General features: G+C 53.9%; 1 protein-coding gene across 3 annotated transcripts in view; it reads left to right on the top strand.

Annotated features, from left to right (window-relative positions):
• The window catches only part of LOC132394427 (collagen alpha-1(IV) chain-like), a 133,675-nt gene that overhangs the window by 72,274 nt on the left and 37,511 nt on the right, over positions 1-23,890 (top strand). For 2 of the 3 annotated variants that reach the window (XM_059970565.1, XM_059970566.1), the window contains exons 17-26: positions 515-568; positions 4,260-4,301; positions 6,554-6,668; positions 6,757-6,792; positions 7,599-7,754; positions 18,204-18,287; positions 20,733-20,816; positions 21,532-21,602; positions 22,346-22,537; positions 23,695-23,863. In XM_059970565.1, coding sequence (XP_059826548.1) covers positions 515-568; positions 4,260-4,301; positions 6,554-6,668; positions 6,757-6,792; positions 7,599-7,754; positions 18,204-18,287; positions 20,733-20,816; positions 21,532-21,602; positions 22,346-22,537; positions 23,695-23,863 — 1,003 coding nt within the window. The remainder of the gene's footprint in view (positions 1-514; positions 569-4,259; positions 4,302-6,553; positions 6,669-6,756; positions 6,793-7,598; positions 7,755-18,203; positions 18,288-20,732; positions 20,817-21,531; positions 21,603-22,345; positions 22,538-23,694; positions 23,864-23,890) is intronic. The other variant, XM_059970568.1, reaches the window with a different exon arrangement.

The following is a 23,890-nucleotide window of genomic DNA, read 5'->3' as shown; positions in this document are numbered from 1 at the left end:
TTATATCTCCAAACTGCCTCTCATCCTCCTTCACTCCAGAGAGAAAGGCCCTCGCTCACTCCATCCCTCTCCATAGGAGAACCTCTCTAATCCAGTCATTATCCTAGTAAACCTCTGCAGCCTCTCTAAAGCTTCTACGTCCTTCCTGGAATGAGGTGACCGCTATGGAACATAATACACGTGTGGTCTAAATGAAGTTTTAAAGAGCTGCAACGTTACCTCGGGGGTCTTGAAGTCGGGCAATGAAGGGCAAACACACTGTATGCCTTGTCAACTTGCACAGCCACCTGGAGGATGTACAGACGTGGACCCTCTGCTCCTCCACAGTGCTCTGAGACCTGCCTTGACCCTGTACTCTGCCTTCAGGTTCCGGCTCCCAAAGAGAATCAGTTCAACTTCTCTGAACTGAAGCGATTCAGGGACCCAACTGCCCGAGTTTACTTCTGAAAGTTCATTATACAGTGGCTGCTAATGGAGAGAGAGAGAATAATCCTGCATTCTGGTTAACTTGCAGGGACTGGTGGGTTATCCTGGTCAACCAGGCACCCCTGGCCAACCTGGGTCCAAGGTAAGCAGTCACGCCTCCCGGTGATGGGTTAGTGGTGGGTGGGTGGGGGAGAGGTGTGATGGGTTGATGGTGGGTGGGTGGGGGAGAGGTGTGATAGGCTGATGGTGGGTGGGTGGGGGGGGAGAGGTGTGATGGGTTGATGGTGGGTGGGTGGGGGAGAGGTGTGATAGGTTGATGGTGGGTGGGTGGGGGAGAGGTGTGATAGGTTGATGGTGGGTGGGGGGGGAGAGGTGTGATGGGTTGATGGTGGGTGGGGGAGAGGTGTGGGGTTGGTGGTGGGTGGGTGGGGGGGAGAGGTGTGATGGGTTGATGGTGGGTGGGTGGGGGAGAGGTGTGGTGGGTTGGTGGTGGGTGGGTGGGGGAGAGGTGTGGTGGGTTGGTGGTGGGTGGGGGAGAGGTGTGATGGGTTGATGGTGGGTGGGTGGGGGGAGAGGTGTGATGGGTTGATGGTGGGTGGGTGGGGGGAGAGGTGTGATGAGTTGATGGTGGGTGGGGGGGAGAGGTGTGGTGGGTTGGTGGTGGGTGGGTGGGGGGGGAGAGGTGTGATAGGTTGATGGTGGGTGGGGGGGGAGAGGTGTGATGGGTTGATGGTGGGTGGGGGGGGAGAGGTGTGATAGGTTGATGGTGGGTGGGTGGGGGGAGAGGTGTGATGGGTTGATGGTGGGTGGGTGGGGGGGGAGAGGTGTGATGGGTTGATGGTGGGTGGGTGGGGGGAGAGGTGTGATGGGTTGATGGTGGGTGGGTGGGGGGGGAGAGGTGTGATGGGTTGATGGTGGGTGGGTGGGGGGGGAGAGGTGTGATAGGTTGATGGTGGGTGGGGGGGGAGAGGTGTGATGGGTTGATGGTGGGTGGGGGGGAGAGGTGTGATAGGTTGATGGTGGGTGGGTGGGGGGAGAGGTGTGATGGGTTGATGGTGGGTGGGGGGGAGAGGTGTGATAGGTTGATGGTGGGTGGGTGGGGGGAGAGGTGTGATGGGTTGATGGTGGGTGGGGGGGGAGAGGTGTGATAGGTTGATGGTGGGTGGGTGGGGGGAGAGGTGTGATGGGCTGATGGTGGGTGGGGGGGGAGAGGTGTGATGGGCTGATGGTGGGTGGGTGGGGGGAGAGGTGTGATGGGCTGATGGTGGGTGGGTGGGGGGAGAAGTGTGATGGGTTGATGGTGGGTGGGGGGGGAGAGGTGTGATAGGTTGATGGTGGGTGGGGGGGGAGAGGTGTGATGGGTTGATGGTGGGTGGGGGGGGAGAGGTGTGATAGGTTGATGGTGGGTGGGTGGGGGGAGAGGTGTGATGAGTTGATGGTGGGTGGGGGGGAGAGGTGTGATGGGCTGATGGTGGGTGGGTGGGGGGAGAAGTGTGATGGGTTGATGGTGGGTGGGGGGGGAGAGGTGTGATAGGTTGATGGTGGGTGGGGGGGGAGAGGTGTGATGGGTTGATGGTGGGTGGGGGGGGAGAGGTGTGATAGGTTGATGGTGGGTGGGTGGGGGGAGAGGTGTGATGGGTTGATGGTGGGTGGGTGGGGGGAGAGGTGTGATGCGTTGATGGTGGGTGGGGGGGGGAGAGGTGTGATGGGCTGATGGTGGGTGGGTGGGGGGAGAGGTGTGATGGGCTGATGGTGGGTGGGTGGGGGGAGAAGTGTGATGGGTTGATGGTGGGTGGGGGGGAGAGGTGTGATAGGTTGATGGTGGGTGGGGGGGGAGAGGTGTGATGGGTTGATGGTGGGTGGGGGGGGAGAGGTGTGATAGGTTGATGGTGGGTGGGTGGGGGGAGAGGTGTGATGGGTTGATGGTGGGTGGGGGGGGAGAGGTGTGATAGGTTGATGGTGGGTGGGTGGGGGGAGAGGTGTGATGCGTTGATGGTGGGTGGGGGGGGAGAGGTGTGATAGGTTGATGGTGGGTGGGTGGGGGGAGAGGTGTGATGGGTTGATGGTGGGTGGGTGGGGGGGGAGAGGTGTGATGGGTTGATGGTGGGTGGGGGGGGAGAGGTGTGATAGGTTGATGGTGGGTGGGTGGGGGGAGAGGTGTGATGGGTTGATGGTGGGTGGGGGGGGAGAGGTGTGATAGGTTGATGGTGGGTGGGTGGGGGGAGAGGTGTGATGGGTTGATGGTGGGTGGGGGGGAGAGGTGTGATGGGTTGATGGTGGGTGGGGGGGGAGAGGTGTGATGGGTTGGTGGGTGGGTGGGGGAGAGGTGTGATGGGTTGATGGTGGGTGGGTGGGGGGAGAGGTGTGATGGGTTGGTGGGTGGGTGGGGGGAGAGGTGTGATGGGTTGATGGTGGGTGGGGGGGGAGAGGTGTGATAGGTTGATGGTGGGTGGGTGGGGGGAGAGGTGTGATGGGTTGATGGTGGGTGGGGGAGAGGTGTGATGGGTTGATGGTGGGTGGGGGGGAGAGGTGTGATGGGTTGATGGTGGGTGGGGGGGGAGAGGTGTGATGGGTTGGTGGGTGGGTGGGGGAGAGGTGTGATGGGTTGATGGTGGGTGGGTGGGGGGAGAGGTGTGATGGGTTGGTGGGTGGGTGGGGGGAGAGGTGTGATGGGTTGATGGTGGGTGGGGGGGAGAGGTGTGATAGGTTGATGGTGGGTGGGTGGGGGGAGAGGTGTGATGGGTTGATGGTGGGTGGGGGAGAGGTGTGATGGGTTGATGGTGGGTGGGGGAGGGAGGTGTGATGGGTTGATGGTGGGTGGGTGGGGGGGAGAGGTGTGATGGGTTGATGGTGGGTGGGGGAGAGGTGTGATGGGTTGATGGTGGGTGGGTGGGGGAGGGAGGTGTGATAGGTTGATGGTGGGTGGGTGGGGGAGGGAGGTGTGGTGGGTTGGTGGTGGGTGGGTGGGGGGGGAGAGGTGTGATGGGTTGATGGTGGGTGGGTGGGGGGGAGAGGTGTGATGGGCTGATGGTGGGTGGGGGGGGAGAGGTGTGATGGGCTGATGGTGGGTGGGGGGGGAGAGGTGTGATGGGTTGATGGTGGGTGGGGGAGGGAGGTGTGGTGGGTTGGTGGTGGGTGGGGGGAGAGGTGTGATGGGTTGATGGTGGGTGGAGGTGGATGGGTTGATGGTGGGTGGGTGGGGGGAGAGGTGTGATGGCTGATGGTGGTGGGTGGGGGGAGAGGTGATGGGCTGATGGTGGGTGGGGGGGGATGGGTGAGGTGGGTGGGAGGGAGAGGTGTGATGGGTGATGGTGGTGGGTGGGAGGGTGAGGTGGGTGAGGTGGGTGGTTGTGGTGGGTGGGTGGGGGAGGAGGTGTGATGGGTTGCTGGTGGGGGGAGAGATGGTGGGTGGAAGAGAGGTGTGATGGGTTGGTTGGTGGGTGGGGGGAGAGGTGTGATGGGCTGATGGTGGGTGGGGAAGAGAGGTGTGATGGGTTGGTGGGTGGGGAGAGAGGTGCTGTGGGAAGAGGAGGTTGATGGTGGGGTGGGAGAGAGGTGTGATGGGTTGGTGGGTGGGTGGGGGGGGAGAGGTGTGATGGGTTGGTGGGTGGGTTGGGGGGAGAGAAGAGCCTACAAGTGTGATGCTGGTGAACATAGACCCTAATGAAGTTGCACCAGCAAGCTCTGTCTGAAGCTTGGCACTGGTTGAGGTGAGGGGGGCCATGGTCTGCGATTTGACCCAGCCAGGAGATCAGGGGAACGTACCGGGGACTTGGTTCCAGGGGATGTTTTGTCTCCTTTCGGGCTATGACAACAAAATGTTCTTTCTGTAGGGTGATAGAGGCGCCCAAGGAATTGCTGGCCCCCCCGGAATTGTAAGTATCAGAGAAAGCTGACTAGTTTGACCAATGTGGTTCTTTTGTCAGAGTAATAGAATCTCAGAGCAGTCTGACCAGGGCAGCTTGTGGCAGATCCGTCACACAAATTGGGATCAAAAGGAGGTTCCTGTTCCTTCCTGCCTGCTCTCCCAGTTAACTATCAACACACTGCCTCCCGTAATCTTCACCCCCTCAATTATCAAGAACTATCTCTGCCTTAAAACTATTCAGGTCTGCTTCCACCGTTCTTTGTGCATTGGGTATTCCAAAGACAAACAGCTGTCGGCCACTATTCAGAGCCCATTCCGTAGATCACTTGCCTTGACATGTAATCCTTCGTACCTTCGCCCAAAGAAACAAGGACAAGTGTGAACAGTTCAGGACCCTGTGAACACTACCTCACTATTCAATCTATCTATCTATTGGAACTTTCAGAAATGCTTCGTGTTGCACTGTACTGCCACAAAACGTCAAGTTTCACGACAGAATAAACCCAATTCTGATTCTCTTTCTCCAGCAGCTGACTGGCACCCAGGAATTCCCTGATGTTCTCCCCAGGAACGTATCCTGGGCATTGCCGATCCCTTCCTCACCCCTTCCCTTGCCCTCCCCTTAGCCTCCTTCACTCCCTCACTTTCCCTCCCCTTTGCCCTGTACCACTTCCTCTCCCTCTCTTCACCCTGCCCTCCTGACACCTCCCTTGTCCCCTTGCTGTCACTCGCTCTCGCTCCTGACTTTCCTCACTCTTGCTCTCACCCCCACTGCCCAGCTCTGGCTTCTGGTTCTCCTGCGCCATGTCGTCGAAATGTTGCCCCATGGACATCCACCTATCCCCCCCCCACCACCACCGTGCTATCTCGCTCTCTCTCAGACCTGTCAAACCTCTGAGATCTCAGCACTTTCTCACCTGCTCTGTGTTGCTCTACAACTAGCAGCCGTGCCATTGCCTGGGCCTGAGATCCAGTATCAGCCTCTCCCAAAGAACATCACCAGACCCCCTCACTGACCGAGCACCAGAATTGGGTTTCATATCACTGCCATACATTGTGAAATCTGTTGTCTTTGCAGCAGAAGTGCATTGCAACACAGAATAATGGAGAAAAATGTGAGTTACAGTGAGTATGTATACAATAAGTACAAATGTTTGTAGTTCGATTCAATAAGCAGTGCAAAAATTAAAAAAAAATGGTGAGGTTGTGTTCATGGGTTCAATGTCCATTCAGAAATCAGATGGCAAAGGGGAAGGAGCTGTTCCTGAATCACTGATCGTGTGCCTTCAGGCTCCTGTGCCTCCTCCCTGCTGGTAACAGTGAAAACATAGCATGCCCTCGGTGATGGGAGTGCTTAACGATGGATGCCACTTTTATGAGGCATCGCTCTTTGAAGATGTCCTGGATACTATGTAGGTTAGTGGCAAATATGGATCCGACTAAGTTTGTAACTCTCTGCAGCTTATTTCAGTTCTGTGCAGAAGCCACACCCCCCCCCCCACCGCCCATACCAGATGGTGATGCACCCAGTTAGAATGCTGTCCATGATCCAGCTGTACAAATTCACTGACATACCAGATCTCCTCAAACTCCAAATGAATATAGCTGCTGTTGTGCATCTAATAGTGTGAGTGTGTGTGAGAGAGAGTGAGTGTGGGTGAGAGAGAGTGAGTCCGTGTGTGAGAGAGAGTGAGTGTGTGAGAAAGTGAGTGTGTGTGAGAGAGAGAGTGTGTGTGTGTGAGAGAGTGAGTGTGTTTGAGTGTGAGTGTGTCAGTGTGTGTGTGAGAGTGTGTGTGTGTGTGTGTGAGTGAGAGTGTGTGCGTGTGAGTGAGTGTGCGTGTGTGTGTGTGTGTGTGTGTGTGTGTTGTGCTCTGGACCTTGACGACAGCGATGGAGAAGGCAGAGGTGAAACAGGCTTCTGAAGGAAAGACCTTCTGCTGTGACCCCTTAGCCTCCCGGCCTGAATTTCCAAAGGATTTAAGAGATGACTGGTGTTGGAATCCAGCTGGGAAAACCAGACCAGTTATGTTTTAACGTGTTTAAAGGCATACTTTCAAACCTCTGCTAACAACCAGCTGAAATTGTGAATGGGAATCTATTGCTGCCTTTAAGTACTTGGTCACAGCCTGAAGAGTTCTGCGTCACCATCTCTCTTGTGGATGAAGACAACTGTGTGCAAGACAAAATGGGTGTGGAGAATGTGGCCGAGGGGCCTGCTTCCAGGCTGTGACTGTCAGCTCAAAGGCACTTTCTTACCAGGAGCCGGCCTTGCTCTTACAGATTGTTGACCAACATGGGAATGTTATTAAAGGCATACCAGGAGAGCCAGGAAGCCCAGGTCCTCAAGGGGAGAAGGGAGAACGAGGTCCTGTAGGTGAGCACACTAGATACTCAATAAATACCACAGCCAACACCAGTACAGTGATTAACATCACTAAAACTCTTCCTCTTCCTCCATCCAGGGCCCCCAGGACTGATAGGAATACAAGGACCTCCAGGTAAAGCTGTGTGAAGCTCTACAAGACCAGATAGTAATTCTGGAATCCAGTGCAAAATGACATTATGACTAACTGTTTGAGCTTCTGCGGAGACAAACCGGGAGAGGGCTCTTGAAACTTCATTCTCTAGTAACACACACCAAATGCTGGAAGAACTCGGCAGGTCAGGCAGCATCTATGGAGGAGAATAATCAGCCGATATTTCAGGCGGAGACTCTTCATCAGGACTGGAAAGGAAGGATGAAGAAACCAGGATAAGAAGATGGGGGAGGTGAAAGGAATACAAGTTGACAGGTTGTAGGTGAGGAGGAAGGTAGGTGGGTGAGGGAGGGAAAGGAATGGGAAGCAGGGAGGTCATCGATAGGAAAAGTAAACGGCTGAAGAGGAAGGAATCTGGTAGGAGGTGGGAATGAACCATGGAAGTGGAAAGTTAGAGAAATAAATGTTCATGCCATGAGGCTGGAAGCCACCCAACTCATCATGGCCCATATGTCAGAATGGGAATTGGGAGTCAAATTAAAACAGGTGGCTACCAGGATATCCTGCCTTTTGTGACGGAACAAAGGTGCTCGTCAAAGCAGTTCCCCAACAGTGGAGAGCTGGGGGAAGGTAAAGCTGTGTTCAGTGGTGGTATCCCTTTGAAGATGGTCCCTCAATTCTCTGATTGGTGGTCTTTGTTGGAGAAATATTCTGTCCCTTACCGGGGTCTACAGCAATGGCCTGAAGCCTCCCCCTTTGTCTCTGCAGCTGCTGATTTGCACTGGCCTTTGCTGACGAGGTCATCAATTTCTTTATCCTCCATACAGGTTTACCACTGCAGGGAGAGAAAGGTCAGCTGGGATACCCAGGCGAGCGGGGCCTGAAGGGCGATAAGGGGGAGCCGGGGTTTCCGAAGCCGGGCTTGCCGGGAAATGATGGTCCCAGGGGGCTCCCCGGCCCACCTGGTCAACCTGGCCCCCGAGGTAAGTGCTGGTCGGAACGGGGTGCCCATGTCCCAGTTACTGCTCATCATGTGGGGCAGGAGTTTGAATCTGCTCCAGTCTGTACTCACTCAGCGGGGGGGGGGGGGGTAAAATCAGAATCTGATTTTTATTGAACATTCACAGTTGTTCATCGTCATTCTTCAGGACACGTATAAAGAAAGGATTTTTACTCTGGGTTATTTACAACGTAGAAAAATATAAATTAGCATAAAAAATACAATTTAAAACATAATTCATACAAGTAAGTAAGATTAACTTATATAAGTAGATTGGTTGTGTGTGAGTAAAGTGTCGCTAGGTTTCGGAGTATCACTGCATAAGATGACAGACAGAAAATGGTGGTGGGTTAATAGGTGGAGGAGTTAATCAGCCTGATGCCTTGGGGGTGGGGGTTAATAGGTGGAGGTGTTAATCAGCCTGATGCCTTGGGGGGGGGGTTAATAGGTGGAGGTGTTAATCAGCCTGATGGCTTGAGGGGGTTAATAGGAGGAGGTGTTAATCAGCCTGATGGCTTGAGGGGGTTAATAGGTGCAGGTGTTAATCAGCCTGATGGTTTGGGGGGGTTAATAGGTGCAGGTGTTAATCAGCCTGATTCCTTGGGGGGATTAATAGGAGGAGGTGTTAATCAGCCTGATGGCTTGGGGGGGGGGTAATAGGTGGAGGTGTTAATCAGCCTGATGCCTTGGGGGGGTTAATAGGTGGAGGTGTTAATCAGCCTGATGGCTTGAGGGGGTTAATAGGTGGAGGTGTTAATCAGCCTGATGGCTTGGGGGGGGGGTAATAGGTGGAGGTGTTAATCAGCCTGATGGCTTGGGGGGGGTAATAGGTGGAGGTGTTAATCAGCCTGATGGCTTGGGGGGGGGTTAATAGGTGGAGGTGTTAATCAGCCTGATGGCTTGGGGGGGGGAATAGGTGGAGGTGTTAATCAGCCTGATGGCTTGGGGGGGGGTAATAGGTGGAGGTGTTAATCAGCCTGATGGCTTGGTGGGGGGGGTAATAGGTGGAGGTGTTAATCAGCCTGATGGCTTGGTGGGGGGGGTAATAGGTGGAGGTGTTAATCAGCCTGATGGCTTGGGGGGGGGTAATAGGTGGAGGTGTTAATCAGCCTGATGGCTTGGGGGGGGGGGTTAATAGATGGAGGTGTTAATCAGCCTGATGCCTTGTAGGGGGTTAATAGGTGGAGGTGTTAATCAGCCTGATGGCTTGGGGGGGGGGTAATAGGTGGAGGTGTTAATCAGCCTGATGGCTTGGGGGGGGGGGGGGTAATAGGTGGAGGTGTTAATCAGCCTGATGCCTTGGGGGGGGTTAATAGGTGCAGGTGTTAATCAGCCTGATGCCTTGGGGGGGGTTAATAGGTGCAGGTGTTAATCAGCCTGATGCCTTGGGGGGGGGTAATAGGTGCAGGTGTTAATCAGCCTGATGCCTGGGTTAATATGTGGAGGTGTTAATCAGCCTGATGGCTTGGGGGGGGGTAATAGGTGGAGGTGTTAATCAGCCTGATGGCTTGGGGGGGGGTAATAGGTGGAGGTGTTAATCAGCCTGATGGCTTGGTGGGGGGGGTAATAGGTGGTGTTAATCAGCCTGATGGCTTGGTGGGGGGGGTAATAGGTGGAGGTGTTAATCAGCCTGATGGCTTGGGGGGGGTAATAGGTGGAGGTGTTAATCAGCCTGATGCCTTGGGGTGTTAATAGGTGCAGGTGTTAATCAGCCTGATGCCTGGGTTAATATGTGGAGGTGTTAATCAGCCTGATGGCTTGGGGGGGGGGTAATAGGTGGAGGTGTTAATCAGCCTGATGGCTTGGGGGGGTAATAGGTGGAGGTGTTAATCAGCCTGATGGCTTGGGGGGGGGGGGTAATAGGTGGAGGTGTTAATCAGCCTGATGGCTTGGGGGTGTTAATAGGTGCAGGTGTTAATCAGCCTGATGCCTTGGGGTGTTAATAGGTGGAGGTGTTAATCAGCCTGATGGCTTGGTGGGGGGGGTAATAGGTGGAGGTGTTAATCAGCCTGATGGCTTGGGGGGGGTAATAGGTGGAGGTGTTAATCAGCCTGATGCCTTGGGGGGGGTAATAGGTGGAGGTGTTAATCAGCCTGATGCCTGGGTTAATATGTGGAGGTGTTAATCAGCCTGATGGCTTGGGGGGGGGTAATAGGTGGAGGTGTTAATCAGCCTGATGGCTTGGGGGGGGGTAATAGGTGGAGGTGTTAATCAGCCTGATGGCTTGGTGGGGGGGGTAATAGGTGGTGTTAATCAGCCTGATGGCTTGGTGGGGGGGGTAATAGGTGGAGGTGTTAATCAGCCTGATGCCTTGGGGTGTTAATAGGTGCAGGTGTTAATCAGCCTGATGCCTGGGTTAATATGTGGAGGTGTTAATCAGCCTGATGGCTTGGGGGGGGGGGTAATAGGTGGAGGTGTTAATCAGCCTGATGGCTTGGGGGGGGTAATAGGTGGAGGTGTTAATCAGCCTGATGCCTTGGGGTGTTAATAGGTGCAGGTGTTAATCAGCCTGATGCCTTGGGGTGTTAATAGGTGCAGGTGTTAATCAGCCTGATGGCTTGGGGGGGGTAATAGGTGGAGGTGTTAATCAGCCTGATGGCTTGGGGGGGGGTAATAGGTGGAGGTGTTAATCAGCCTGATGCCTTGGGGTGTTAATAGGTGGAGGTGTTAATCAGCCTGATGGCTTGGTGGGGGGGGTAATAGGTGGAGGTGTTAATCAGCCTGATGGCTTGGGGGTGGTGGTTAATAGGTGGAGGTGTTAATCAGCCTGATGGCTTGGGGGGGGGGTAATAGGTGGAGGTGTTAATCAGCCTGATGGCTTGGGGGGGGTAATAGGTGGAGGTGTTAATCAGCCTGATGCCTTGGGGTGTTAATAGGTGCAGGTGTTAATCAGCCTGATGCCTTGGGGTGTTAATAGGTGCAGGTGTTAATCAGCCTGATGGCTTGGGGGGGGTAATAGGTGGAGGTGTTAATCAGCCTGATGGCTTGGGGGGGGTAATAGGTGGAGGTGTTAATCAGCCTGATGCCTTGGGGTGTTAATAGGTGGAGGTGTTAATCAGCCTGATGGCTTGGTGGGGGGGGTAATAGGTGGAGGTGTTAATCAGCCTGATGGCTTGGGGGGGGGGGTAATAGGTGGAGGTGTTAATCAGCCTGATGGCTTGGGGGGGGGGTAATAGGTGGAGGTGTTAATCAGCCTGATGGCTTGGGGGGGGTAATAGGTGGAGGTGTTAATCAGCCTGATGCCTTGGGGTGTTAATAGGTGGAGGTGTTAATCAGCCTGATGGCTTGGTGGGGGGGGTAATAGGTGGAGGTGTTAATCAGCCTGATGGCTTGGGGGGGGTAATAGGTGGAGGTGTTAATCAGCCTGATGCCTTGGGGTGTTAATAGGTGCAGGTGTTAATCAGCCTGATGCCTGGGTTAATATGTGGAGGTGTTAATCAGCCTGATGGCTTGGGGGGGTGTTAATAGGTGGAGGTGTTAATCAGCCTGATGGCTTGGGGGGGGGTAATAGGTGGAGGTGTTAATCAGCCTGATGCCTTGGGGTGTTAATAGGTGCAGGTGTTAATCAGCCTGATGCCTTGGGGTGTTAATAGGTGGAGGTGTTAATCAGCCTGATGGCTTGGGGGGGGGGTAATAGGTGGAGGTGTTAATCAGCCTGATGGCTTGGTGGGGGGGGTAATAGGTGGTGTTAATCAGCCTGATGGCTTGGTGGGGGGGGTAATAGGTGGAGGTGTTAATCAGCCTGATGGCTTGGGGGGGGTAATAGGTGGAGGTGTTAATCAGCCTGATGCCTTGGGGTGTTAATAGGTGCAGGTGTTAATCAGCCTGATGCCTTGGGGGGGTTAATAGGTGCAGGTGTTAATCAGCCTGATGCCTGGGTTAATAGGTGGAGGTGTTAATCAGCCTGATGGCTTGGGGGGGCGGGTAATAGGTGGAGGTGTTAATCAGCCTGATGCCTTGGGGGGGGTTAATAGGTGGAGGTGTTAATCAGCCTGATGGCTTGGGGGGGGGGGAATAGGTGGAGGTGTTAATCAGCCTGATGGCTTGGGGGGGGGGGTAATAGGTGGAGGTGTTAATCAGCCTGATGGCTTGGTGGGGGGGGTAATAGGTGGAGGTGTTAATCAGCCTGATGGCTTGGTGGGGGGGGGGTAATAGGTGGAGGTGTTAATCAGCCTGATGGCTTGGGGGGGGGGGTAATAGGTGGAGGTGTTAATCAGCCTGATGGCTTGGTGGGGGGGTAATAGGTGGAGGTGTTAATCAGCCTGATGGCTTGGGGGGGGTAATAGGTGGAGGTGTTAATCAGCCTGATGGCTTGGGGGGGGTAATAGGTGGAGGTGTTAATCAGCCTGATGGCTTGGTGGGGGGGGTAATAGGTGGAGGTGTTAATCAGCCTGATGGCTTGGGGGGGTAATAGGTGGAGGTGTTAATCAGCCTGATGGCTTGAGGGGGTTAATAGGTGGAGGTGTTAATCAGCCTGATGCCTTGGGGGGGTTAATAGGTGCAGGTGTTAATCAGCCTGATGCCGGGGTTAATAGGTGGAGGTGTTAATCAGCCTGATGCCTTGGGGGGGTTAATAGGTGCAGGTGTTAATCAGCCTGATGCCGGGGTTAATAGGTGAAGGTGTTAATCAGCCTGATGGCTTGGGGGGGTTATTAGGTGGAGGTGTTAATCAGCCTGATGGCTTGGGGGGGGTTAATAGGTGCAGGTGTTAATCAGCCTGATGCCTTGGGGGGGGGTTAATAGGTGGAGGTGTTAATCAGCCTGATGGCTTGGGGGGGGTAATAGGTGGAGGTGTTAATCAGCCTGAAGGCTTGGGGGGGCGGGTAATAGGTGGAGGTGTTAATCAGCCTGATGGCTTGAGGGGGTTAATAGGTGGAGGTGTTAATCAGCCTGATGCCTTGGGGGGGTTAATAGGTGCAGGTGTTAATCAGCCTGATGGCTTGGGGGGGGGGGTAATAGGTGGAGGTGTTAATCAGCCTGATGGCTTGGGGGGGGGTTAATAGGTGGAGGTGTTAATCAGCCTGATGGCTTGGGGGGGGGGGAATAGGTGGAGGTGTTAATCAGCCTGATGGCTTGGGGGGGGTAATAGGTGGAGGTGTTAATCAGCCTGATGGCTTGGTGGGGGGGGTAATAGGTGGAGGTGTTAATCAGCCTGATGGCTTGGTGGGGGGGGGTAATAGGTGGAGGTGTTAATCAGCCTGATGGCTTGGGGGGGGGGTAATAGGTGGAGGTGTTAATCAGCCTGATGCCTTGTGGGGGGTTAATAGGTGGTGTTAATCAGCCTGATGGCTTGGGGGGGGGGTAATAGGTGGAGGTGTTAATCAGCCTGATGGCTTGGGGGGGGGTAATAGGTGGAGGTGTTAATCAGCCTGATGGCTTGGTGGGGGGGGTAATAGGTGGTGTTAATCAGCCTGATGGCTTGGTGGGGGGGGGTAATAGGTGGAGGTGTTAATCAGCCTGATGGCTTGGGGGGGGTAATAGGTGGAGGTGTTAATCAGCCTGATGCCTTGGGGGGGTTAATAGGTGGAGGTGTTAATCAGCCTGATGCCTTGGGGTGTTAATAGGTGCAGGTGTTAATCAGCCTGATGCCTTGGGGGGGTTAATAGGTGCAGGTGTTAATCAGCCTGATGCCAGGGTTAATAGGTGGAGGTGTTAATCAGCCTGATGGCTTGGGGGGGGGGGTAATAGGTGGAGGTGTTAATCAGCCTGATGGCTTGGGGGGGGTAATAGGTGGAGGTGTTAATCAGCCTGATGCCTTGTGGGGGGTTAATAGGTGGTGTTAATCAGCCTGATGGCTTGGGGGGGGGGTAATAGGTGGAGGTGTTAATCAGCCTGATGGCTTGGGGGGGGGTAATAGGTGGAGGTGTTAATCAGCCTGATGGCTTGGTGGGGGGGGGTAATAGGTGGTGTTAATCAGCCTGATGGCTTGGTGGGGGGGGGTAATAGGTGGAGGTGTTAATCAGCCTGATGGCTTGGGGGGGGTAATAGGTGGAGGTGTTAATCAGCCTGATGCCTTGGGGGGGTTAATAGGTGGAGGTGTTAATCAGCCTGATGCCTTGGGGCGTTAATAGGTGCAGGTGTTAATCAGCCTGATGCCTTGGGGGGGTTAATAGGTGCAGGTGTTAATCAGCCTGATGCCTTGGGGTGTTAATAGGTGGAGGTGTTAATCAGCCTGATGCCTTGGGGGGGTTAATAGGTGCAGGTGTTAATCAGCCTGATGCCGGGGTTAATAGGTGAAGGTGTTAATCAGCCTGATGGCTTGGGGGGGGGGGGTAATAGGTGGAGGTGTTAATCAGCCTGATGCCTTGGAGGGGTTAATAGGTGGAGGTGTTAATCAGCCTGATGGCTTGGGGGGGGTAATAGGTGGAGGTGTTAATCAGCCTGATGGCTTGGGGGGGGGGTTAATAGGTGGAGGTGTTAATCAGCCTGATGCCTTGGGGGGGTTAATAGGTGGAGGTGTTAATCAGCCTGATGGCTTGGGGGGGGGTAATAGGTGGAGGTGTTAATCAGCCTGATGGCTTGGGGGGGGGTAATAGGTGGAGGTGTTAATCAGCCTGATGGCTTGGTGGGGGGGGTAATAGGTGGTGTTAATCAGCCTGATGGCTTGGTGGGGGGGGGGGTAATAGGTGGAGGTGTTAATCAGCCTGATGGCTTGGGGGGGGTAATAGGTAGAGGTGTTAATCAGCCTGATGCCTTGGGGGGGTTAATAGGTGGAGGTGTTAATCAGCCTGATGCCTTGGGGTGTTAATAGGTGCAGGTGTTAATCAGCCTGATGCCTTGGGGGGGTTAATAGGTGCAGGTGTTAATCAGCCTGATGCCTGGGTTAATATGTGGAGGTGTTAATCAGCCTGATGGCTTGGGGGGGGGGGGTAATAGGTGGAGGTGTTAATCAGCCTGATGCCTTGGGGGGGTTAATAGGTGGAGGTGTTAATCAGCCTGATGCCTTGGGGTGTTAATAGGTGCAGGTGTTAATCAGCCTGATGCCTTGGGGGGGTTAATAGGTGCAGGTGTTAATCAGCCTGATGGCTTGGGGGGGGCGGGTAATAGGTGGAGGTGTTAATCAGCCTGATGGCTTGGGGGGGGGGGAATAGGTGGAGGTGTTAATCAGCCTGATGGCTTGGGGGGGGTAATAGGTGGAGGTGTTAATCAGCCTGATGGCTTGGTGGGGGGGGTAATAGGTGGAGGTGTTAATCAGCCTGATGGCTTGGTGGGGGGGGTAATAGGTGGAGGTGTTAATCAGCCTGATGGCTTGGTGGGGGGGGTAATAGGTGGAGGTGTTAATCAGCCTGATGGCTTGGTGGGGGGGGGTAATAGGTGGAGGTGTTAATCAGCCTGATGGCTTGGTGGGGGGGTAATAGGTGGAGGTGTTAATCAGCCTGATGACTTGGGGGGGGGTAATAGGTGGATGTGTTAATCAGCCTGATGGCTTGGGGGGGGTAATAGATGGAGGTGTTAATCAGCCTGATGGCTTGGTGGGGGGGTAATAGGTGGAGGTGTTAATCAGCCTGATGGCTTGGGGGGGTAATAGGTGGAGGTGTTAATCAGCCTGATGGCTTGGGGGGGTTAATAGGTGGAGGTGTTAATCAGCCTGATGGCTTGAGGGGGTTAATAGGTGGAGGTGTTAATCAGCCTGATGCCGGGGTTAATAGGTGCAGGTGTTAATCAGCCTGATGGCTTGGGGGGGGGGGGTAATAGGTGGAGGTTGTTAATCAGCCTGATGCCTTGGGGGGGTTAATAGGTGGAGGTGTTAATCAGCCTGATGGCTTGGGGGGGGTAATAGGTGGAGGTGTTAATCAGCCTGATGGCTTGGGGGGGGGTTAATAGGTGGTGGTGTTAATCAGCCTGATGGCTTGGTGGGGGGGTAATAGGTGGAGGTGTTAATCAGCCTGATGCCTTGGGGGGGTTAATAGGGTGCAGGTGTTAATCAGCCTGATGCCGGGGTTAATAGGTGCAGGTGTTAATCAGCCTGATGGCTTGGGGGGGGGGTAATAGGTGGAGGTGTTAATCAGCCTGATGCCTTGGGGGGTTAATAGGTGGAGGTGTTAATCAGCCTGATGGCTTGGGGGGGGTAATAGGTGGAGGTGTTAATCAGCCTGATGGCTTGGGGGGGGGTTAATAGGTGGTGGTGTTAATCAGCCTGATGGCTTGGTGGGGGGGTAATAGGTGGAGGTGTTAATCAGCCTGATGGCTTGGGGGGGGGTAATAGGTGGAGGTGTTAATCAGCCTGATGGCTTGGGGGGGGGGTAATAGGTGGAGGTGTTAATCAGCCTGATGGCTTGGTGGGGGGGTAATATGTGGAGGTGTTAATCAGCCTGATGGCTTGGGGGGGTAATAGGTGGAGGTGTTAATCAGCCTGATGGCTTGGGGGGGGTAATAGGTGGAGGTGTTAATCAGCCTGATGGCTTGGGGGGGGGTAATAGGTGGAGGTGTTAATCTGCCTGATGGCTTGGTGGGGGGGTAATAGGTGGAGGTGTTAATCAGCCTGATGGCTTGGGGGGGTAATAGGTGGAGGTGTTAATCAGCCTGATGGCTTGGGGGGGGGTAATAGGTGGAGGTGTTAATCAGCCTGATGGCTTGGGGGGGGGGGTTAATGATGAATTAATTAGTAGGCTATATTTAATTAAATTTATATAATTAAAACAATTACATTACAGGGATAATGTGCCAAAACTTAGCCAACGTAAAATGAGAAAAGTGATAAATCGTTAGTTTAGCTGCTATATCACTTTCTGCCAGTGTGTGTGAAAAATACATGAGCTTGTTAAAAAGTTCAAATCTTATAAAAAGTATTATTAAATAGCAATGGTTTCCAGCACAATAAACTGATTCTGATTCTTATGTCAAATATTAGCTGAGTTTAATTTATGGTCAGATTCAGATTGATTTATTCATTGTGTACATGGACACAGACAGTGATATGCATCGCTTGCATTAACAGCCAACACCAATGTTCTGGGGCCAGCCCACAAGTGTTGCCGCATACTCCGGCACTAAATGTGCACAACGACGATGAGGTAGAGTGAAAACCCGGGCTCGTCGGTACAGAGCATAAAATAGACAACACTGAAGAAGATCAGCGCAAAAAAAAAAATGCAGAGCCAAGTCCACGGTAGTGCGAGAGGGTTCCACTGCTGAGGTTCAAGAACCTGATGGTCGTCGGGAAGCAGCTGTACTTGAAGCTGGTGGTGAGGAACTTCCAGGCTTCTGTACCTCCTGCCTGACGGTAGCTGCGAGAAGAGGACACGACCCATATGGTGGGGGCTGTGATGATAGGTGTGGCTTTCTTGTGGCAACACCTCCTGTAGATGCTGTCAATAGTGAGGAGAGCTGTGCCCATGCGGAACCGGGCTGTGTTAACTACCCCCGGTGTCCCTGCGCTTTGGCATGGTGATGCTACCGGTCAGAATACTTCGAACAGCGCATCTGTAGAAGTTGGGTTGTTTAGCAACGTGCCAGGTCTCCTCAAGCTTCTGAGAAAGGAGAAGTGATGCATACACCAGGAATTAGTACAGCACCTTTGCTTTGTGTGTGTTTTAGTCCTGAGGCCTGGTGATGAATGAGAATGTGATGGTGTAGAGCGGATCTGATAAGATGGCCATTTTCTTTGCAAGCCGTAGTATGTGGTGACACCCACAGGACTGTGACATGAGCCAGTGAATGGAGACTCCTACAACAGCTCTTACAGAACAACCAGACCAATATCACCCTCGCTGCCCCCTCACATGCAGGCTGGTCAGGTGGAACAGATCATGCTCAAGCTGGAACGAGGCATCAGAACAGAGCATCGCTCATGGTATTTTGCTGTGAGCTGGTCAGGTGACAAGCTTCCTACAAAAGCAGCTGCCCTCCTGAAAACAGTTCAAGGGTTAAGGGGCTCTTTGGGATGTGGGGGAAGAAGAGGTAAAGAGAGAGCCAGTTATGGACATCTAGTTACAATTGGACCTAGGACAAGAGTTGGATGTTAGAGGATCCGACATCAGCTTCATTCACCATAACGTTTACATGTATTAGCAATTTACTATGGTGTGTTTGTGATACATGCAACAAAAATTGAATAAAATGTGCATAAATACATAAATACCAGCATGTACTTACAAAGCAAACAGCTTTATAAAAAGTGGTTTGAAGTGTTTACAGTGCTGTGACTGAGGTAATAGATAGAGGGGGGTGGGGGTAACTAGGCTGGATGATCAGATCAGAACTGACTGGGGAAGAAATTTTTAAGGGAGCTTTAAGTTTTTTGATTTAATAGTCCTATAGCAGTTTACAGAAAGGAGCTTTTGGAGAAGGTAGTTAGCTGAATGTGCAGTGTCCATTATGGCTTTTCCTGCCCACTTGTTTGTCCTGGACGCATACAAGTCATGCAGTGATGGTAGACTTCAGCCATTGACCTTTACTCTCAGTTTAATTGCTTTGTCTTCTGCTGCCTCAGTGTCTAAGGAAGACTGTATCAGTATACCTGGGCCGAAGGGACCTGTTGGACCTCCCGGTTACCGAGGGGAGATGGGGATGAAAGGTAAGCTGGTGTGTGGTGACAAGAAGTGTTTGTGGTATCAAGAGATCAGGATGGGTGGAAGTGGGGCCTGTGGGGGGGGAAGACTGACACCTCAAACCAACTTTCTTTGCCCCTCAGTGGTCCTGCTCAAATGTTACAGGGAGAAGGCAGGAGAATGGAGGGATATAAATGAGCCATCATCAAATGGCGGAGATGATTCAATGGGCTGAATGGCCTAATTCTTCACCCCACAGCCTATGTAAAAGGCTATTCAGCCCCTCAGCCCACACCTCTGCTCTCCCGCAGCGTCCATCTTATTTCCTAGGAGTTCTCATTTCCCTTCGAGTATTCCTCTTGAGGCTGCTTCCCCTTCTCTTTCACAACTCGAGGTGCAGAAACTCTCCACCCCCCCCCCCAACATCTACCACACATCATTTGGCCACCCCCTTCACTCTGCGCCCTCTGATCTCTACCAACCAGTCAGTCAGTCTCCTTCGTATTGCTGATGTGGGACTTGCCTGTTACATCTCTCCTCATCCTTCCTCACGACCGCAGGCTCACAGGTCCGGGTTCAGTCCCGACCTCAGGTATGCCCTGTGTATGTTCTCTCTGTCACCCCGAGGGTTGGTCTCCCCTGGGTGCTCTGGTCAACTCGCATGTCCCAAAGCCATACAGATTTTAAGTAAATTGGTGAGGTAAATGACCCCTCAGTGCGCTGGTGGGTGAGGGGACCCACCAGAATTCAAGAGTACTACAACACATTAGAAGGCCCTTCGGTACATCTAGCCTGTGCTAAACTGTTACTCTGCCCATTCCCATCACCCTACATCGGGACCATAGACTATTACCCTCACACTCACATACCTATCAAAACTTCACTTAAATGTGGAATTCAAACCTGCAAACCCACTTCCACTGGCTGCTTGTTCCACACTCACACCACCCTCTGAGTAAACAAGTTCCCTTCAGGTTCCTCTCAAATATTTCACCTTTTGCCCTTAATCTGTTTCCTCTAGGTTTAGATTCACCCATCCTCAGTGGGAAAAAGCTTTCATTTACCCCATTGTATACTTTGTATGACTTTATATACTTCCATCAACTCAGTGCTGCAGGGAATCACATCCTAACCTGTTCAGCCTTTCCCGATCACTCAGCTTCTCCAATCTCGGCAACATCCTGGTAAATTTTCTCAGCACTCGTTCAAGCTCATTGATATCCTTACAGTAGGTAGGTGACCCCCTGCACTCCAAAAGCAGCCTCCCCAACATTGTATACAGCTTCAACATGACATCCCAACTCCTGTACTCAACTGTTTGATTTCTGAAGGGCAAGGTGTCAAAAGCTCACCTCACGACACTACTGAAGAATTATGGACCTGCGCCCCCAGATCCCTCTGTTCCACCACAGCCCTTGGCGCCCCACAGTTCAGTGTGTAAGTCCTACGCGGGTTTGTCATCCCAAAGTGCAACACCTCACGCACTCTTGCATTCGATTCCATCGGCCATTAAATGGAACGTGGAAGAATAAACGTGATTGGTGCTCGATGGTCACTGTAGATCAGGTGCTGTCCCACTCTCCTACTTCCCTGGGCCCTCTGCCTCATTCCCCCACTGTGAACTGGAGGCATAATGGCTCTGCTCAGCCCTGTGGGGGTGAAGGGCGGGAGTTCAGAGCTCCAAGTGCAGATGTCAATAAACAAGGTCACATAAAGGGGAATTTCACAGAGTTGTGGAGACTTTGTGTTTCACTTCAAGGTTGTGGGAATACAGATTTGTATTACAATTAATCAAAGCTGTTGAACCTAGGTGTGGAGTCTGCTCCTCAGAGGGGGCAGTGAGACCTTTCCACTGAGGTATTAAAGTGAGGTGATGGAGCTGAGAGGAAAATATTTCCATTCTGAGGACAGAGTGACAATGAGGAAATGAAAGAGCCTCAAACCATGACCTCCATTGTTCAGGCGTCACATCCCCACACCTGAGGCAGCTCTCCCTCACCCTGTCCAATGGTAAAGCAGTAGGAGGAGGCCTGCTCACCCTTTGATAAGATCAGGACTGACCTGACCATAACCTCCATTCCACACACCCACCTCCCCTGGAAACTTTCCAATGCCCTCCCCCCGGCCTACGTCTGACACTCTTCATTGAGGAAAAGCTTCCCCAGACTCGCGTCCCACCAAGAGAGAATCGAGTGGCCTTGTCCATGGTTATTTGTGAACAATAACCTCTGGTTCTAGCTCCTCCCTCAAGGGAACATCTTCCCTGCATTCACCCTGTCAGTCCCCTCGAGGTGATCGATGTTTCATCCGGGGTCTGTTGGAGCCAGAGACCAATGGATCTTCCGGGAGAGGGGATATGGGTATGGAACAGGAAGGGCTGGTGGATGGAACGGGCTGAACAGCCCCCTGCAACTCGCCGAACGTGATGGGGGATAAAAGCTGCAATCATCCGTATCTGGATTCCCTTGCAGGGACCAAGGGAGATACCTGCTACCACTGCAATGCCACTGTGTTAATTGGACCACCAGGACCCCAAGGCCCTCCTGGGCTACCAGGTGAGTGAACGTGCAAAGCCCCGGACGGTGGAAGTTGGGAGAGCTGTGTCCCGTCCTTGGGATGTGGGAGAGTGGCCAAAGCTCTCTGGAAGGGGGTAGTGAGCGTTCGCAGTCACTGGTGTGAAGCTTGCACCGGGACATTAACCCACTGACGCAGATATGTGATGATGAGCTGATGGTGAAGCTATGCTTTTACGTCAGGGGGAGCCTTGCCCCCTTGCCTGCCAACTGTGATTTTTTTAATCGCGCGTCCCTGCACAACAGAGAATAAGAGCAGAACGTTTGGGAAACACTCAGCAGATCAGGCGGTGTCCGTGGAGAGAGAGCCAGGGCTGACACTTCTGGTCTGGGGACGACAGAAAGCTAGGTGGCGTCCAGCTGCGGGGGAGGGACAGATAGAATAAAGAGAATGTCTGTGATAGGGTGAGAGTGCAGGTGCAGAAACGCAGGGCTGTAGCCCCCAGCAGGTCGAGCCTGAGAGAGAAGAACTGAAGGACTGGCCGGTCCTGGTCACCCAAAGCTGAGTTTAGTACTGAGCCAGGTTTGCCGCGGCATGCCCTGATTGAGGATGCGGCACGGTTCCTGAGAACGATGGGCACTGCAGTGACTCCCAGGCTGAGAGTTCAGAGTGGATCTGGGATGGCGGGGGACCTTCGCCGACGGAGGCGCAGACCTGATGTGGGAGACCAAACTTTCCTATTCTGGCATCGTGCAGGTGATCAAGGGGTTCCAGGGAGCAAGGGAGAGCGAGGACCACCAGGAAGGATAGGACTCCAAGGCCAGCCCGTGAGTATTGACCATTCCACTTATTCCAAGTTGGGGAACTGCCTGGAGGCAGGGAGTTCAGAAGTGTGTTTATATGGGCAACCGAGGGAAGACCACAGGACTGAGAATGTTTGGTGGGGGGAGGAGCTGTTGGACGGTGGGGCTTTCTCTATTTGAGCCTATGCCATAAAAACATCGACTGGGTAGATGGGAGAGAATGGTCATGGGGGGACCAGGACCAGGAGCCTCGATGTGGGACAGACTCCGAGAAATACCCTGGGAGCCGAGGGCGGTGCTGGACAGGGAGAGCAACAACTCGTCCTCATTGGAAGGGGTGGGGCAGGGTAGAGGGAAGGAGCTGGTTAGTGGGACTAGGGGTAAGAAGAGGTATGGGGTGGGGGAAGGGTGGTGGTTAAGGGAGGGACTGGGAGGAGTGGCGGGATGAGGGGAAGGGAAGAGTTGAGGGGAGGAAAGGTGTGGGGGTTAGGGAATTGTGGCGAGGGTTTAAGTGAAAGTGCAGGGGGATGAGTGGGAGGAGAATGAAGGGAGCAGAACATTGCCCTGGGGAAGAGGGGCTGTTGCTGGGGGAATGTGGAAGGTGTGCATGTTGTGGGGGGGAATTTATTGTGTGGGACCATGTGGTGCGTCTGATGTGCGTGTTTGTGTGTGGGTTGTGGTCGGGGTGGGGGTTGGAAGGTGGGGGTGGGGTGGGGCTACTGTATGGTTCCTGCGTCAGTAACTGACAGACACCCCCGTTTCCACAGGGTCCTGCCGGCGTTCCAGGGTCGACGGGATTCCCCGGAGCCAAGGGTGACCCGGGTGACATCCTCACTCTGCCCGGTCTGAAGGGAGACCGGGGGGAGAGGGGTTTCCCGGGAAATCCGGGCTTTCCTGGTGCAGATGGAATTCCCGGGAAGGACGGAGTCCCCGGCCTGCCTGGATTCAAAGGAGAGCCAGTGAGTGACAGGAATAGTGGGGTGTGGGTAGGGATGGGGGTGGGGTGGGGTGGAGAGGTTGTGGGGCTAATTGCTTGAACCTCAACCACAGTCCCATAGTGGGCAACACACTGAGGCATCTCCCCGCCCTGTCCTTCCCTCCCAAATCTTCCCCATCCCCCTTCCTGATTCCCCAATAGCCCTTCCAGATTCCCCATCCCCCTTCCTGATTCCCCATCCCCCTTCTTGATTCCCCATCCCCCTTCCTGATTCCCCACCACCTTCCTGATTCCCCATCCCCCTTCCTGAATCCCCAATAGCCCTTCCTGATTCCCCACCACCTTCCTGATTCCCCACCACCTTCCTGATTCCCCAATAGCCCTTCCTGATTCCCCATCCCCCTTCCTGATTCCCCACCACCTTCCTGATTCCTCAATAGCCCTTCCTGATTCCCCATCCCCCTTCCTGATTCCCCAATAGCCCTTCCTGATTCCCCACCACCTTCCTGATTCCCCCATTCCTTTTCCTGATTCCCTCCACCCCTTTCCAGCTCCCATCCCCCGTCCTGATTCCCCCCCCCCCCCCCCCACACACCCAGTTCTCAGACTGCCGTGGAACTAGTCACCATCATTGGTCATCTGCAGAGAGGTGGGTGCATTCCCGCTCTCCCAGTAAATCACACTCCCCCTGTGCATCCCCACCCCCCCAACCCTCATAAATCGTCACCCCCCCCATGGATTCACACACATCCCGTGAATCCGCCTCCACCCACCGTAAATCTCCACACCCCTCCACTGTGAATCCCTCCCACCTGCTTGTCAATCAGCTTCTTGTGAATCCACTTACCTTCCATGATTCCCCTCCTGTGAACCCCCCCCCACCCTCTTAAAAAGCCTCAATTTCACCGCCCCCGGATATCGGTGACTGATTCCCCTCTTGGGACTGTAGGGAAAGTAGGTTCCTGGGTTTAGTGGGAGAACTTTCTCTGGGGGTTGTCCAAATAGTCTCCCATTGAGGGTTTCCATGGGGAGGGCGTTGGGGCAGTGATGTTGGGGGGGGGGGCGACCGAGCACCCCTCCTCCGTAGAGCGGGGGTGATGTGTCTAGCCATCACCGGGGGTGGGGTCAACATCCACGGCCAAATGACCTGCAGCTGCTAACGGCCTCTCCCACGCTCAGGCAACGATCGGCTTCAAAGGAGAGCCGGGACTGCCGGGGCCTCCGGGACCTCAAGGACTACCAGGAGACCAGGGACTACCCGGCACCCCAGGCATCGGACCCCCGGGACACCCGGGGGTAAAGGGCATCCAGGGCTTTCCAGGGCAGCCAGGCCTGCCTGGGGCCAGAGGTAAGTCCATGAATCCCACTCGTCTCT

The sequence above is a fragment of the Hypanus sabinus genome, chromosome 5, assembly GCF_030144855.1.
Source record: "Hypanus sabinus isolate sHypSab1 chromosome 5, sHypSab1.hap1, whole genome shotgun sequence".
NCBI classification, from domain to species: Eukaryota; Metazoa; Chordata; class Chondrichthyes; order Myliobatiformes; family Dasyatidae; genus Hypanus; species Hypanus sabinus.
This window is presented reverse-complemented; position numbering and strand designations above follow the sequence as displayed.